This window comes from Pristiophorus japonicus, chromosome 16, assembly GCF_044704955.1.
Source record: "Pristiophorus japonicus isolate sPriJap1 chromosome 16, sPriJap1.hap1, whole genome shotgun sequence".
Taxonomy (NCBI): Eukaryota; Metazoa; Chordata; class Chondrichthyes; family Pristiophoridae; genus Pristiophorus; species Pristiophorus japonicus.
The window spans coordinates 90,520,536-90,537,599 of record NC_091992.1 but is presented as its reverse complement, the minus strand read 5'-3'; the positions used below and the strand labels follow the sequence as shown (position 1 = coordinate 90,537,599).

Genomic DNA, 17,064 nt, shown 5'->3' with positions numbered 1-17,064 from the left:
CAAGATAATTTCCACCATCACATTGCTTGCCTCCACCTCATACCTCACCTTAACTGAATCTATTAGTCACCTCGACTCAATTGGTCAAACTCACTCATTGGCCTTCTAACCGCCACACTCCATAAAGTACTTGTCCAAAACTCTCTACCTGTATTCTACCATCATCCCCATCCTTGCTAACCCATCTTAGCCAATCCATCACATAAAATTTATCATCCAGAAATTCCTCAATGGTCTCCCCCCCCCCCCCCCCATCCTATTTCTGCAACTCCCTCTAATTCTTATGTCCCATGTGCCTTCAGATCCTGATGCTTACCTTTTATGCATTCCATATTTGGTAGCAGAACCTTCAACCCTCCAAAAATCCCCCTCTAAAACTCTGTTTCTCTCTTACTTTAAAAGACTCCTGCTAACTCACCTTTGACCAAGCCTTTAGTCACCTCCACCAAATCTCTCAAAAGACGTGGGTTCCGATTTTAACTCCAGGTGTATTCCCAGTTCAGGCTGGAGTTAAAATTACAAGGTCTCAATAATGTCATCAGGCCACAACATGCATAGGTAAAGAACAACCCTGTTGGCTCTGGACACGTCTCCTTGCTGCCTCTTCAGGGTTGAAGGTTAAAACTGCAGATATTGCAATCATGGCAGCTTTTGAACAGGTAAGAGGCGATTTCAACTGCCCGCCCACCAGGTTTCTGCTGAGCGAGGCGGGTTAAAATCGTGTCTCCAGTCCTTCCGTCCTCTTGCTACATTTTTTGACGTTAAAGTCACTGCATAAATACAAGTTGTTGTAATAGTGCATGGCAGTGTGTTGCTGGAACAGCGTGCTGTATTGCTCACGATTTTAATCAATGAACAAGTTTGTTAATTTCACAATCCATATACAATATTTTATACACATCAATAAATCCATGGTCAACAAATAGCTTGTTGAACACAATATTAGTTAGTTATTCAGAAATTCACAGCAAAATATTAGGAAGAATCTTCCATTGCAGTTTCTTAGAGACTTTTGATGAAGAATCAGACACTCAGTTGCTGCATTCCCAAAATGTTGATTTTATTTCAGATTTTCAGCATTTGTATTGTTTCTTTGCATTCAATGTGCTGAACTGGACATACTTTTTACTCACCTCTGGTTTGGAAGAGTGCAGATATGACAAGTTGTATAATACTGTGTAATTCAGGAAAACAAAGGGGCAGGAGTGTAAACAGAAAATGGTTTGGGATACATTTTTAATTCATTTAACAGAAATATTCACTGAAATTCGACTCAGAAGTCACAGTTTTATAGTCACTGTGTTGCAATAGATTTACAAAAGGAATTTAATCATCGGTACACCTTTTAAAAATTAAAATGCAAAGGATTACAATTAAATCGGTTTTGTCCGTTTGTGTAGCTTTTGCTTAAGGAATGAGTGTTGCTTATACCATAACTAAAAGTTGCTCGAGAAACATTACTACATTCAGGGGCTTAGGTCCAGAAAGCATATCCACCGAAAATCCGGATTTCTGCACCCCTCCCCAATTCCCAATTTACACTTTTAATGGATCTTTTTGTCAATAGGTAGGAGATTGGCCTAAATACACTTTCTTTTCATTACAGATGTACACAATTTATGGATGACTTCATAGGGCGTGAGGGTGCCACATTGATAATACAAATGTTTGCTAATTCAGCTCCCTCGCTTTCTCCAGTTCTGTAACGTATCCCAAACTGACGTCTATTGGAATTAGCACTCACTGTTTAACCTAATACAACCTCGAATTAAAATTCTTTTGAACAAAACATATCCCAATAGCAGCACTCAAAGAAGTTTCAAACAATAACCTTTCAATCTCCCCCCAAAAAAACAATGCTACAGGAAGCTCGCTTCAATATTAAATTTATAATCTAATTTTCAACTAAGACATTAAACTATTTTAACTTGCACACATTCCAGTGACCATCTTTTTAAACGTCAGCATTACTCACGGCTTGTAGATCACTTTTAATTATTGGTATTTTAGATTTAATATTGCATGGATGCTTTTAATGTGCTTTTATACCAAGCTAATTCATGCAGAATTTCTCGCAATTGGCATGAGGCACTATATCAGCAACTTGATGGAAACATGATCAATAATGAGTTCCTGTAAGACTGTCGCTCGGAGGTAATATGTTGTCAGTGCTAAAATTACCGATCCAAATGTTTGCAGTAAGACAAAGTATTTTAATTACAGTATTATTCTCTCTCAGATGAATTAATGACCAGAATATTTTGGCACAGTTCGTAGCTTTTCTCTTGCAAGTGTTGCATTGCATTAAGAGAACACTCTGTGTTAACCATGGCCAGCTGATGTAGCTGTAGGTTCATAAAGGTTAAATTAAACATCCCTTCATGCCAGAATAATTTAAGAGAAAAGAGTGGCACTGTGTTAGATGCGTGGATAAGGGCGTTTGAAATTCTTTCGCCATCTGTGTAAATAATTATTCAAGTTAAAGACTTAGGAGTCACATCCTGCACACTCACAAGAACCACTAGGCCTCACTAGGTGTAGAAAACTCAGCATGTTGGTAAAAGGTTCACGAGGTTGATTCCCAAGATGAAGGGATTGTCATATGAAGAAAGGTTGAGCAGGTTGGGCCTATACTCATTGGAGTTTAGAAGATTGAGAGGGGATCTTATTGAAACATGTAAGATTCTGAGAGGGCTTTTGACAGGTTGGATGCAGAGAGGATGTTTCCTCTCAAAGGGGAATCCAGAACTAGGGGCATAGTTTCAGAATTAGGGGTCACCCATTTAAAACGAAAGCGAGGAAAAATTTCTTCTCCGAGGGTAATGAATCTTTGGAATTCTCGGCCCCAGAGAGCTGTGGAGGCTGGATCATTGAATAAATTTAAGGTGGAGATAGATAGATTTTTGAAGGATAATGGGGTCAAGGGTTATGGGGAGAGGGCAGGGAAGTGGAATTGAGGCCAAGATCAGATCAGCCATGATCTTATTGAATGGCGCAGCAGGCTCGAGGGGCCAAATGACCTACTCCTGCTCCTGCTCCTATTTCTTATGCATTTCCCCCCCTAGTTAAAATTCCCACTAATGGAGGCTAAATAACGGCAAGAAATTAATATCAGGGCACACAATATACCCGCCCCCCCCCCACACCACCACTATATTTTTGAGCATTTCCCTTCACCGATGTACATCATTTATGGATGATTTCATAAGGGGTGAGGGTACTACGTTGATAGTACAAATGTTTGTTCATTCAGCTGCCTTGCATTCTCTAGTTCTGTAACGTATCCCATACCGACTCCCATTGGAATTAGCACTCACTGTTTAACTCAAGAATAAAACCTCAAATTGAAATATTTTTGAACAAGTCCTAATAGCAACACTCGTCACGTTTGCAACAGTAAGCTATCAGGACCGTTAATATAAAAGGAGGAATTAAAATAAATCTTTCAAGCACCATAATGAATCTGGCGAGAATTCCACGCTTCCCATCACATTTCACCAAAGCTGCAGCAATGGTGGCATGGAAATAATTTCTTTAAAATAACTGGTATCACTAAAGTATAACATCCTCGTTCAGTACCCACAGCATCAAAATCTGCAACAAGTTCATTTATTATTCTAAAGATTCAACTCTGGTTTCAAAATAAATTATGCATCTGGTACAATCAATAATGAGTAAAGTAAAACCTTGTGTTCCTCTGCATTTACGTTCCTAAAATCACAAAGACTGTACTTGTGTGATCCATTCTACAGAGATTAAAAATAATTTTTGCTCATCTTTACAATAAATACCACACATGGAGATTGGTGTACCCACTGTTAGGGAGTAAGACATGGCATTTTCTCTAGTCCCATCCCTCCGCTCAAAACATGGAGTTCCTACTCTCAACTGGAATTATTTCTGAAGATGCAGTCAACATAGTTGAGGAATTTTACAAAGGAAGGAAGAGGCAAATGGCAAACTAATTCAGTGCAGTGTCATACCCTGTAGATGACACTTCAGAGTGGCAATGGCAGAGGTGTGAGGGTGAGAATGGAAGGAGGCAGGGGGAACAGCACTTATGGGTGACCTACTTAATGAGGGGAAAACAAACAAGATGGGAGAGGAAAATAAAAAGGTGCCTTTTTTAAAAAAAAAAAGCACGCTTCAAAACCTGACCGGGCATATGAATCACAATGCAGGATTCAACATAACACTTTGATTAATTGTCCCCCACATTTGGAGTGAGAAAAATATGGGCTGTCTATCCTGTGTCGGTTTTTGCAGTTAGCAGAGAGGCCTGGCGATACCAGCCTGACGGACAGTCAGGGCAAGAGGCCTCTGGGTGATTGGGGCTGCAATTTATAACAAATGCTGTGCCAAATAAAACCCAAAATGTAACCTGAATAACTTCAAGCCACACTCATGTCTACCCCGCTGGCAATAACCATATACAACAGTCTCATCTATGTAACAAAATAAAACCAGCTCACTCTCTGGTCACATACGTACACTGTCTATCTGCCTTCCCACACACTAGCCTCCAGAATAATGCACCCGGCTCTTCCAAATAATTCATTCATTTCCAGCAGCATCTCAAGTCAGTTTGATTTTTTTGTGGTCCACGTCTTGATCAGACTCTTCAAGCTCGCGTTTCTTTTTGGCGGCCGCCTCGCCAGCGGATGTTGGTCCCTGGATTGCAGCTCCATTTGTACTCGAGGAACTCTGGGCTTCTCTCAGTTGCCGAAGCTCTCGCTTGTCACGCCGCTCCTCCATCTCTTCGATCTCATCTGCAAAAAGGGCCTTCAGGGGCGGGATGAGCTTCGGCAGCGCCCCAAAATCGCCAAACCGAACCTGTGGAGGAAATGGAAACTGTCGAGTGGTCGGTGAGGAATACTGCACTGAAGCCTCATTATTACAAAAGGGGGCAGATGTCACCATCGACGTTCCCGCTAAGCTACGCGCCCGCACCGCGCGCTCAGTCCCGCCCATCCCAGGACCGGCTTTTCAAGTGTGCAATTTCGCGCATTGGACGAAATTCTGAATGGGCCGTGCAGCCCAAAAGGGACCGTGCACCCGTTTAAAAAAAAAAAAAAATCAGGGGTAGCCTCGGTCACCATATTGGAGAGCCTTACAGCAAGCTAAGGTCTCAGCCCAAACAGTAATGTGGTCGCGACTGAAAATCCATCAGCGGTTTCCGTTACCTTGGACACCAAATCTGCTGCCTGAATTTTAATAGAGTTGTAGGAATAAAGGTTAAGACAAATAAGATGCAGCACCAGATATAATGACATTCCATAAACATGGTCGATGTCATTCATCTCTTGGACTGGTTTGGATTACCTGGAGGGGTCCGGAGAGGGATTTTCCAGACCTTTCCCTTATTGGCCACTAGGTTTTTTCCACCTCTCCCAGGAGATTAAATGGTTGCAGAGGTATAGGAAGTATTTGGTCATTAAGTGGGAGCGGGGCTGGCTTGATGGGTCAGCTAGTCTTTACCTGTCCATCACTTTTGTATATTTGTATGTTAAAAGGTTTTACATTATATGTAACCATGGTGATTCCACCCCCACATAATCATAAAACAGTACATACCCTCATATGATCAAAAGCTATTCCAACTTTCTCATTGAAGTCAGCACTGAATAGGGGGATCTTGGCATATCGCTGGCTGAAATGATTTAACATTATAAATTCGGCATTCATCTTCATACCCACATCAATGGCTTGGGAGGTGGTGCTAAAGCAAAAGAGAGAGCAAAGGGTTAAACAGGAGGCTGGCAGAACAGCAGCTTTAACAAATATTGGGGCAAGTGGTTTGGCATGTGTAGCGCAACGTGCTGGCAAAATAGTGTCATATGCACAAAAAGTCTCCATGGCAGTGAAGGAGTCAGTTTCTAAGTGGATCAGAGTGAGAAATCATCTGCCTTACAAAATGATCAATATTCGCGTGTTGGATATGGTGGTGAGGAGAAGGGGGCGTGGTTAAACTACCGGAAGCCCAGGCTGCAATATTAGATATTCAAAACCAAACAACTTTATGAACTATGCCTCAATTACAAGACATGATTAAAAAAGCCTGAGCGTGGAACGTTTGAATACAAGTGAACTGAACAAAAAGCAACATGTTCACTAGCCCCGTTCAGCAGTTTGAAACACTCGGGGGAAATCAGATCAAATCAAAGGGAAACCATCGGCTTCAGAGAAGGTGCGAGGTCTCGGAGAAAGCTGAAACCAGTAGAGCACGGCTGAAGTGATCTCTCGTAAAAACGTAATGCCTTCGTGTCAACTCCTTCAAGTTTCATCATCATCATGGACAGTCCCTCAGAATCAAGGAAGACTTGCTTCCACTCTTAACATGAGTTCTTAGGTGGCTGTATAGTCCAATATGAGAACCGCAGTCCCTGTCACAGGTGGGACAGATAGTCAATGAGGGAAGGATTGGGTGGGACTGGTTTGCCGCACGCTCTTTCTGCTGCCTGCTTGATTTCTGCATGCTCTCGGTGACGAGACTCGAGGAGCTCAGCGCCCTCCCGGATGCACTTCCTCCACTTAGGGCGGTCTTTGGCCAGGGACTCCCAGGTGTCAGTGGGGATGTTGCACTTTATCAGGAAGGAAGCCCTGTCCCCACATGAAGTGTAAAAATCCCGTTCAATTAGCCCTGCAGGTACCTCCATTTCCTCGGCTTGGACAATACGGTCCAATAGCCATTTTCTGTAATACTCCTCAAGAGCTAAAAGAATTGAATGGCACCAATCAAGTGTGAGAATGCGAAGAGGCAAATTGTTTCTAGGCTGATGTTCAGTACCTGAACTTCTCCTCCCTTTACCCCATCTCGGGTTGTTCTGGACCCAGCAGTCCCTTTAGAGTGGTGCTGCCACACTATCCGAACAGCCCCTTCCCTCATTCCTGGTTCAAAAGTTCAGGTCGCAACAGCTGCTTCAAGAGAATTTTGATTTGAGTGGGATGTCCCCAACACACCACTTGACTAACCTTGAGGTGACCCCATATTCTATTTTCTACCCTTCTAGGAATAAATGACCGTACTCTCCTTTTTCTTCCCTCTGGACAATATTTATCCCTCAATCAACATAACAAAAACAGATTCTCTGGTCATTATTACATTGTTGTTTGTGAGAGCTTGCTGTGCGCAAATTGGCTGCCACATTTCAACAGTGACTACACTGCAAAAGTACTTCATTGGCTGTAAAGTGTTTTGAGACGTCCGGTGGTCGTGAAAGGTGCTATATAAATGCAAGTCCTTCTTTCTTTGCCCAGTCAGTTCCGTGGAATAAGGCTAGTGAGCATTTTTCTGCAGACACTCATCCTGTTAATGAACCCAGCACAAAGCTGACGGCCTCAGAGGACAGGCCTGCAGAATCACAGTGACCAGCTGTATTCGACACTTCAATCAGTGCGCCAACACATTTAGAAACATAGAAAATAGGTGCAGGAGTAGGCCATTCGGCCCTTCGAGCCTGCACCACCATTCAATATCATGGCTGATCATTCTAGATCAGCAGCTTCAGGAACCTGCTAAAACTGACCTCTATAACTTTACATGACGATGGCTCACATCATGGGACCACTGCAAAACACCACCCCACAGTGCCCTGTGTAAGAACCCATCTCATGCCCGTCTGACCGAGAATTCAATCTGGTTGATATCAAACAGAAAATACTGGAAATCTCAGCGGGTCAGGCAGCATCGGTCAGAGAAAAACAGAGTTGACGCTTCGGGTCAATGATCCTTCGTCAGAATCGACCCAAAACGTTAACATTCTCTTTCTCTGCTGACCCACTGAGATTTCCAGCATTTTCTGTTTTTATTTCAGATTCCAGCATCCGCAGTATTTTGCTTTTGTATTGGTTGGTATCAAGACAGACATGTTGCTGAAATTCCCATGGTTTGGCCAGCCCTGGGACCCAGCTGTCCCTTCAGAATGCCCAACGGTGGGGTGTTTGCACAGAGGCACAGTCCCAATGCCATCACAAAGTGTTGTACCCATGTATTTTACCACCAGTCCGTTATAACCTCAAAGATGTGGAGATTGAAACACATTGTTGAAGCAAAGAGGGAGGTTTACTCCGGAGATGAGGGGGTTGACTTATGAGGATAGGTTGAGTAAGTTGGGCCTATACTTATTGGAATTCCGAAGAATGAGAGGTGATCTTAGTGAAACATATAAGATATAATGAGAGGGCTCAACAAGGTGGATGCAGAAAGGATATGTCCACTCATAGGGGGAACTAAAACTAGGGGGCATAGTATCAGAATAAGGGGCCGCCCATTTAAAACTGAGATGAGGAGAAATTTCCCCTGAGGCTTGTAAATCTATGGAATTCTCTGCCCCAGAGGGCTGTGGAGGCTGGGTCATTGAATATATTTAAGGCGGAGATAGACAGATTTTTGAACGATAAGGGAGTCGAGAGTTATGGGGAATGGGCAGGAAGTGAAGCTGAGTCCATGATCAGATCAGCCATGATCTTATTGAATGGCGGAGCAGGCTCGAGGGGCCAAATGGCCTATTCCTGCTCCTATTTCTTATGTTCTTAATTGTGCTACACTTGATATGGAAGTGTTTGATACTAACATTGAGTGCAAAAGTTAGAAACTTGTTTTATTCCCGAGGACTAAGATCCCTAACTTAACAAAATACAAAAACAAAATTACACTTCTTGAGAATAAGAGTAGTTGTAAGGTTTTGAGGAGAGACATACCCCTATTTGCAAATAGTTTTCAATTGTCTCATCAAACAAAAATGGAATACAAAATTGAATGGAAGTGTATTATTCTTCGAGATGGAATTAAGTTTGGCCTAGTGTTTCAAAAACTCAATTAGCTGCAACATGAACTTGAACAGAAGGAGGTTTAATGTTCAACAGATACTAGAAGCACTGCAGACTACATAGCATATCATACGAGATAGGACTAATTAATATTTGATCCCTCCCCTCACAGCTAAAGAGAGAAGACCTGCTTCATTGCCATGATGGTGGAGAACCATGGTGTGCAGGGCCGACAGGTTACCTGTCACACCGTCTGCTCATATCATTGCACCACCAGTGAGTTCATGGCAAATGCACACAGAAACCTTCAGGTCCAGCAAAAGGAGACCCACCCATCCTCTAGTCTGACATGGTCCATATCCTTAATCAGAAACATGGGAGCAGGTGGTCACCTGAAGCGAAAGACACAAGCATCTCCAGGAACCCCTCGCAAGAGTCGTCTGTAACATGACAATGCTTCTGCCTCTCGCTCATCTAACTCCGATAAATGCCGAGTCAGGAGGCAAATATCATTTGTAGGCTTGTTCTGAATAGGAGAGCATCTAGATGTCTGTATATTAAAAATCAAGAGGCGGCGTGCAATTTCGGACTACAAAACCTGACTTCCTTTCATAATTTTTGCTCATGTTTTTCTGTCAATGTTCATTATTGTAAATTGCTGCATCAACATTTTCCATTCAACTTTGCTATGCCAACTGTAACAATGTAGCGGAGGCTCTGAAGAGCAGGTTTCTGCACTCTCCCACACAACTGTTGCCATCTTGTGTGTATTTCATATATATGTGGACAAAACACGGGAATTTACCAGCAGTGGGATAGCTCCTGGAAGTTTATAGCCTTCCGACTGGGAAATCTGGAGAGACGAGCACAACTTCGACAATCAGTTAATAAAATGCCTGATACTCTGTCTGACCAATTTAACTTATTCATGTAGACAGACTGGAAACGCCATCTCAAATGCTTACGACAAGAGGAGCAAAGAACATTTTGCTGATTACAGACAGACGGGTGCAAGGTTCCAGGGTATGAGAGACAGCACTGTGGCACCAGCCATGCACTATGTTTTCACGTTTACACACAGCAGATGGCTTCTCCATAACATAGCAAGCGATACTATACCCCTACATGGCAGAATGAAGAGGATTTGTTTACTTTCCCTTTAACCGAGCACATACCCGCCCCGACGTAACTATAATCTCAAGCTGCTCCAGCCACTCTGTTGGATCAATACTGCTGAATTACCAGAAAAAGGCAAATATATTCTGTTCTCAAAAAGCTATAGTTCCTCCAGGATGGGGTGGACAGGTGCAGCAATTTTGCGGCAGCATTTCCAGGGGATTTGCAAATGAGACAAACGCAACTCTCCCCAAGTTCCGTCCTTACCTGTGAGTTTTTTCGACAGCCTCTTCTTCCAGTCCATCCTCCAGCGTGGCCTCGTGAATCAGTAGGTTCGCATTCTGCCCTGTTCAGCAAACAGACACTGTTCAAACACTGGCCTTCAAATCTAGACTTCTCCAACCTCCAATAAAGTGGCACTGGTTAATGGAGATGCAAGTCAATGTTTCATGGGGGTTTGCCAAGATTCCCATCATTAGAAATGCTTCATCAAACATGTTTATTAGCTCGCTCGAATGCTGGCTGAAGCACGGTCTGAAACAACTGCCTTCAATTTGAAGTACATGGAATGACCCACACTAGAGGTTGGGATGTTGGATGAAGTACAAAAAGCTACATCAACTGTATTTTGTATGTGCACATGGAACCAATTAGGGGTTTAATGGAGCAGCTCCATTGCTCTCAAGAGATCCTCTTTAAGTAGCTTGAGTACTTGAAAATAATTGCATTAATCAGACACGAGAGGTTCAAGTGGGGCTGGTTAGCATTCCTGCCAGTGTGAATCAGTATTGGCACCGTTACCAGGTGACCACAAGGCATTACTTGAACCAGCTCAAGGAGCAATGGTACCAATAAATCTTAGCGGCCAAGGCAGTGCGTGCAGAGGCAAACTCAGCTTCAGAAATGAAACACAGACCTAGAAAACATTACCAGTGACCGAAGGCACCATGCTGTTCAAAGGGAATTTGAAAACAAACTGTGCTTTGATAATTATCTGAAAGTGCTGGAAAACTGTCTTCCACAGTGGGGGAAAAAGATGCCCGAAGGTTAAAAGTTGCCACAGAATGGTGCCATAGATAGAAGAAACCTCGTCGTCCTGGTCTCGTTCAGATTGACTAACTTCAAATGTGTGAAATCACCGGTGAAAGTTAAAATTAATAATGGAATGTATTACACTTCTCTGGGGTTTCAACTAACAAACAGAAGATGACTTGTGATGGATGCTTTCCTTAAAAGGGAATGTTCAGAGGAGCTGTGCCTGGCTGTACTTTATGGGCAGACAATATCCTAATGCTACTGTTGACCAAAAGTAGTGACCATAAGTCACAACTCCACAGATGAACCTCAAAATCAATCAGGCGCCTTCCTTCTTTATTACGCAAACCCCAGCCAATCATTAGGTTCCTCAATACCTTCAATGTCTGGCTATGGGCTGGGGTGAGTTGTAATTCAATATAAATGAGCACAACATCAAATCTAAAACATACAGGCTAAAATGGAACGCAGATTTATTTATTTTTAATTGCCAGACATCAGAAAAAATACATACATAACAAGTCTCCATTCATCGGAATGTTACCAGGATTCCAAGGGTTAGATTATGAGGAGACTAGGCTTGCAGTCCCTGGGATATCGAAGGGGTGATTTGATTGAGGACTTTGAAAGAAATTGATAGAGTAAAGAAAGAAAGACTTGGATTTATATAGCGCCTTTCACGACCACCGGATGTCTCAAAGCGCTTTACAGCCAATGAAGTACTTTTGGAGTGTAGTCACTGTTGTAATGTAGGTAGATAGTTGAAAGTAGATAGAGAGAAACTTTTTCAGCTGGTTGGGGAGTCTGGGTCAAGGGGACATAACCTTAAGATCAGAGCCAGGCCATTCAGCAGAGAAGTTAGGAAACACTTCTTCACCCAAAAGGTGGTAAAAATGGGGAACTCTCTCCCACAAAAAGCAGCAGAGGTGAGCTCAATTAATAATTTTAAATCTGAGCGCGATATATTTTTGCCAGACAAGGGTATAAAAAGATATGTAGCCAAGACTGATGGATGGAGTGAAGATACAGATCAGGTAGGATCTTACTGAATGATGGAACTGACTCGAGGGGCTGAATGGCCTACTCCTGTTCCTATGTACAACAACAACTTGTATTTATATAGCATCTTTAATGTAGTAAAACATCCCAAGGCACAGTAGTGTTTTAAGACAAAACAAATAAATTTGATACCGAGCCACACAAGATGAAATTACATCAGGTGACCAAAAGCTTCGTCAAAGAGATAGGTTTTAAGGTGCGTCTTAAAGGAGGAAAGAGAGGTAGAGAGGCGGAGAGGTTAGGGAGGGAGTTCCAGAGCTTGGTGCCTGCGTAGCTGAAGACACGACCATCAATGGTTGAGTGATTATAATCAGGGATGTTCAAGAGGGCAGAATTAGAGGAGTGCAGACATCTCGTGGAGTTGTGAGGCTGAAGAGATTAGGGATGGGGAGGGGCGAGGCCATGGAGGGATTTGTAAACAAGGCTGAGAATTTTGAAATCTGGGCGTTGCTTAACCAGGAGCCAATGTAGGTCAGCGAGCACAGGGGTGATGGGTGAGTGGGACTTGGTGCGAGTTAGGACACGGGCAGCTGAGTTTTGGATCACCTCTAGTTTATGTAGGGTAGAATATGGGAGGCCAATGGTTATGTATCCTGAAATACTGGAGGAATTAAGAACAATGTTTGACTTCATCTTAAAGCCAGCTGTTGGGAATCACCAGATTAACTGACCTGTCTGGACGAGAGCTGGACATGGCATGGTATCTCCTGAATAAACTATTTTCCAGCCTGATTTGTGTTGGAGAGCGCAACCGAAGGCGTTCCTGCAGTGACGCACGACACACGTCTGGAACTGTCAACAAGTGTCACATGTGGAGAGAGGAAAAGGGAATAATATGAGACAAGCCGTTCTTCTCCCAACATCGGTCTGCAAGTGCAGCCCTGACCTCCCCATTGCTCGCCACTGTAACTGTCCTTCGCCCACCCTCGCCTGCACTCTGACTTCTCCATCTCCAGTCTTGCAACTTGTTCCAAACAAAGCTGACACAAGCTCCAGGAACAGCACCTTATCATTCCGATGGGCATTCTGCATACCCCCTGGTCTGAACACTGAGCTTAGTAATTTCAGACCTCATCTCCGCTCTCCATTTTCTTCACATCAGTGGGTGTTTGTGATGTAGGGAGGATGCGGGGGGGGGGGGGGGGGGCGCGGAGGGCAGGGTGACAGTTGTGGTAAAGACCCTTTATCAGAGCAGAGTGCTGGTGGGGTCCAAACCCGTAGTATGGTCCCAATTTTAGTTTCTTCACACTATTGGCAAGTCCACAGTCTGTTTTTACTTTAATTTCAAGTCTGCTCAAGCTTGCTTCTCTTGCTCTCTCTTTCTTATTCTCACCAGGTTTCTGTTGTATGGTCCTCTCCCGTGTCCCACTATTTGCACATGCACCATTTCACTAGAAATCTCTTCTTTCAAGAAGCAACCATCTATTTAGCAGTCTGTGAGTCATTTAACCCAGAACTGAATCCCTCTGTTGATTTTCACCCTGTCCTTTTTCTCTATTTTGTCCCTTCACTAAAACGCCTGCTTATCTTTCAGTCTTCTGTTGTGATGAAGAAGACACACCTTCCCCGTCAATAACGGCCCTTTTAATTTACAGATGTTGACTGAGCAACTGTGTCTTTCTAGCATCTGCTGCTTTTAAGGTAACGGGTTTGTAAATTGTGTTTTCCCATGACCTCTGACCTCCCTGTGGCATTCATCATCCAACTGAATTCTACCTCTGCCAATCCTGCACCCAGTGCTCCATTGGGAGCTATGCCCAGTCCTATACACTAAAACTCCTCGCTTTAGAAACATAGAAAATAGGTTCAAGAGTAGCCCATTCGGCCCTTCGAGCCTGCACCACCATTCAATATGATCATGGCTGATCATGCAACTTCAGTACCCCATTCCTGCTTTCTCTCCATACCACTTGATCCCTTTAGCCGTAAGGGCCACATCTAACTCCCTTTTGAATATATCTAACGAACTGGCCTCAACAACTTTCTGTGGTAGAGAATTCTACAGGTTCACAATTCTCTGAGTGAAGAAGTTTCTCCTCATCTCGATCCTAAATGTCTTATCCCTTATCCTTAGACTGTGACCCCTGATTCTGGACTTCCCCAACATCGGGAACATTCTTCCTGCATCTAACCTGTCCAATCCCATCAGAATTTTACATGTTTCTATGAGATCCCCTCTCATTCTTCTAAATTCCAGTGAATATAAGCCTAGTTGATCCAGTCTTTCTTCATATGTCAGTCCTGCCATCCCGGGAATCAGTCTGGTGAACCTTCGCTGCACTCCCTTAATGAGCTCCGAAATAAAAACTTCAACAAAAATAGAAAATTATAAGTAATCCTGACCACCTACTCTCGAGGTCTTTGCTGAGATGATGTTGGAGGGAGCTTCGGAGGGGGAGGATTTTCTTGCGCTATGGAGGGAGGAAGCAACTACTTCCCCTTACCCAGTGGGGGTGAAATTGGTCTTCAGTGGTAACGCAAAGTGGAGCAGAGCAGGTCTCCAGTTGTCCTGGTCAACCCTTGCCACTGGATAAAGGCCTAGCTCTGTCAAGCCCATGTGGTGGCTGATGTGCAACGGTCACCACACGTTAAAAAAATCCACGCACAGGCATCTTCCACCCTTTCAATTAGAGTTCAAGCCTGGAACATCAGGTTCTTCATTGGAACATCGGTGAACTCATCTGGAAGCAAGTCATCCTCGTTCGAGGGACCACCTATGATGATGATGATGATGATGAAAGTGGGCGATAGTGAATTAACAGCCTGTTATAAACCCCCCCCACCCTCGATTGGGCAGAGTGTTAAACTAGTAGCCAATTCGTTATCGCCCACTTTGCACTACTGCCGATAACCAATGTAACCCCAAGCGATGCTCCCCCCCCTCCACCTCAGCACGGCTCAGAGCAGAAACTCTGCAGTGGGAGAGTCAGGCAGAACGTGCATGGCCTCACTCTGCTCCAACCTGTTGTGTCGGCCAATAAACATTTAAGAAGAAAACACATATTTTCCTCTCACCAAACAGGAGAATCCAATCCAACCCAACACACACACGAGGTTAAAAGGCATCGTTACCTTTTCCAGCTCCAGTTTCTTTAACAAAGATCGAATAAAGTCTTGAGTGTGGAACTTGGTAACTTCAGCACCTTCTACAAGACGCCGAGCAGGAATAATACTGAAACGCAAAGGGGACACTTAAGTGGCGCACACAGCCAGGTGATAGAAGAGCCACGACCAAGATTCTTTCCTCAGCTAACATAGGAACACAAGTATGCCATTCAGCCCCTCGAGCCTGTTCCCTCATTCAATTTGATCATGGCTGACCTGGACTTCATCTCCATATCCCTGGATGCCCTTACCCAACAACAATCCAATGATCTCAGTCTTCAAACGTTCAATTGTCGCAGCACCCACAACCCATTGGAGGGGCAAGGTCCAGATTTCGATTACCCTCTGTGTGTGAAGAAGTGATCCCAGAGGGGTCCTTGAATGGGCTGGCAGTGAGTCAGAGTTTTTTTTCTGTGGGCCCAGAAGGGGCATTTCTGCTGCTTTTGGGCCCACAAAAATAATCTAAAAATTCCCGGGCTATTTCCTCTTTTAAATTAGGCCTCTCACAGCCTGTTACAAATGGGTGAGACTTCACCGCGCCCATTTCTACCTCAGAATTGCATTCGAGGTCCTACGACTGGTGTGGGATCCTAATATTCAGCCTTCCACCTGTTTCAGGTGAGCGATCGGTTTGCCCAGTTTCAAGCCTGCCCAAGAATTGCACCAGGCGGGCATTGGGCAACAATGGGACAAAAAAGTGCCCCCCCCACCCCGATTTTCAACCGCTGACCACCCATTTTTCAGGTGAGAAGCAGGCAGCTGGCAGTTGAAAATCAGCCACTGTGTTGTAGTGATTAATGGCCATGCAACTCCTACCCATCTAAAATCTGACAGAATTCTCATTGTCAGAAGGTCTTGGAAACTCGTGTACGAAGATTTCATTCCCATCCAGTCACCACTACAATAGATGTGGTAAATTATCTCTCGAATAACCTGATTGTTGGCAAAGGCTTTCAATGAGCACAGGATATAAATGGTTAAAAGCACAAGTGCCATGTTGACGGTAATCAGCAGTGTACTGTACTCAATGGGAATGACATGATTGTCAAGAACCAGAACACCAGCAGCCTTGGGAGTGCATGGTGTGATGATGATGTATGCAAGAACGGATCATTAATGGACATGTCATGAGAAGAACAAGAACTCACCTCATCCATAATTGGGACCTCCGAGACTAAGAGTGGTCTAACTTGGTTCCTGTTAGTCCTTACTTGTGTGAGTAATGTCTGTCTGTATTCTATAATTATCCAATGTCAGTACCAAATCGTATGGTTAATGCTTATATGTACATCTGTAATTGTCCAAATGCCCTTATTTGTACTGGAACTTATTGTATGGAAAGAGCAGGTTTAATCAAATGGCTCTTGTATGGACGATGGAACAAAGGGGCAATTATCATAAGCTGTAATGTGCAGTTTTGGAAACCGAAAAGTCCAGACATCCGGAGGCTAGTATTGATCAAAGACGTGTGACTGGGATATAGTACACAAGTAATGCATAAAAACCCCAGCATTAGACTTTGTCAGAATAGATCCAGGGAGAAGACTGCAGCACTGCTGAAACCATTGGATTTCTGTTCTCCATAGTGAGGTAATGGTACGCTCTCTGTATTTAACAGGGCTGTTAATTAAGTCTTGAGAGACAATTTCCTACTGTGAGCTTTATTATCCGGTGTCCAAAGCCATAAGACTCGACCATTAGAGTCAACAGGAGATGGATTAATTATGAATAGCTGCTGCAATGCAAATATCAATCTCGATACACAGAAAAACTGAAAATAAAATCTGCAGAAGACATTCTGGGCCTATTGAAGGAATTGATCTTCAAAACCATATACTCTGCAGAACAAAGTTAAAAGGAAAGGACTTGCATTTATATGGAGGACATTTCAAAGTGCTTTACAGTCAATTAAGTACTTTTTGAAGGTCATTTCTGTAATATATTTTAACATATGACATCTCACAAGCAAGAAGGACCTGA

At 43.5% G+C, this 17,064-nt stretch overlaps 1 protein-coding gene across 1 annotated transcript in view; it reads right to left on the bottom strand.

Moving 5' to 3' along the window:
- Positions 1-1,063: 1,063 nt before the first annotated feature.
- elac2 (elaC ribonuclease Z 2) overlaps positions 1,064-17,064 on the bottom strand; it is a 58,549-nt gene continuing 42,548 nt past the window's right edge. Inside the window, exons 20-24 of the mRNA XM_070857557.1 lie at positions 15,052-15,151; positions 12,651-12,771; positions 10,153-10,231; positions 5,575-5,719; positions 1,064-4,833 (exon numbers count right to left, since the gene is read on the bottom strand). Of these exons, the coding sequence (XP_070713658.1) occupies positions 4,576-4,833; positions 5,575-5,719; positions 10,153-10,231; positions 12,651-12,771; positions 15,052-15,151 (703 nt within the window). The 3' untranslated portion in view covers positions 1,064-4,575. The remainder of the gene's footprint in view (positions 4,834-5,574; positions 5,720-10,152; positions 10,232-12,650; positions 12,772-15,051; positions 15,152-17,064) is intronic.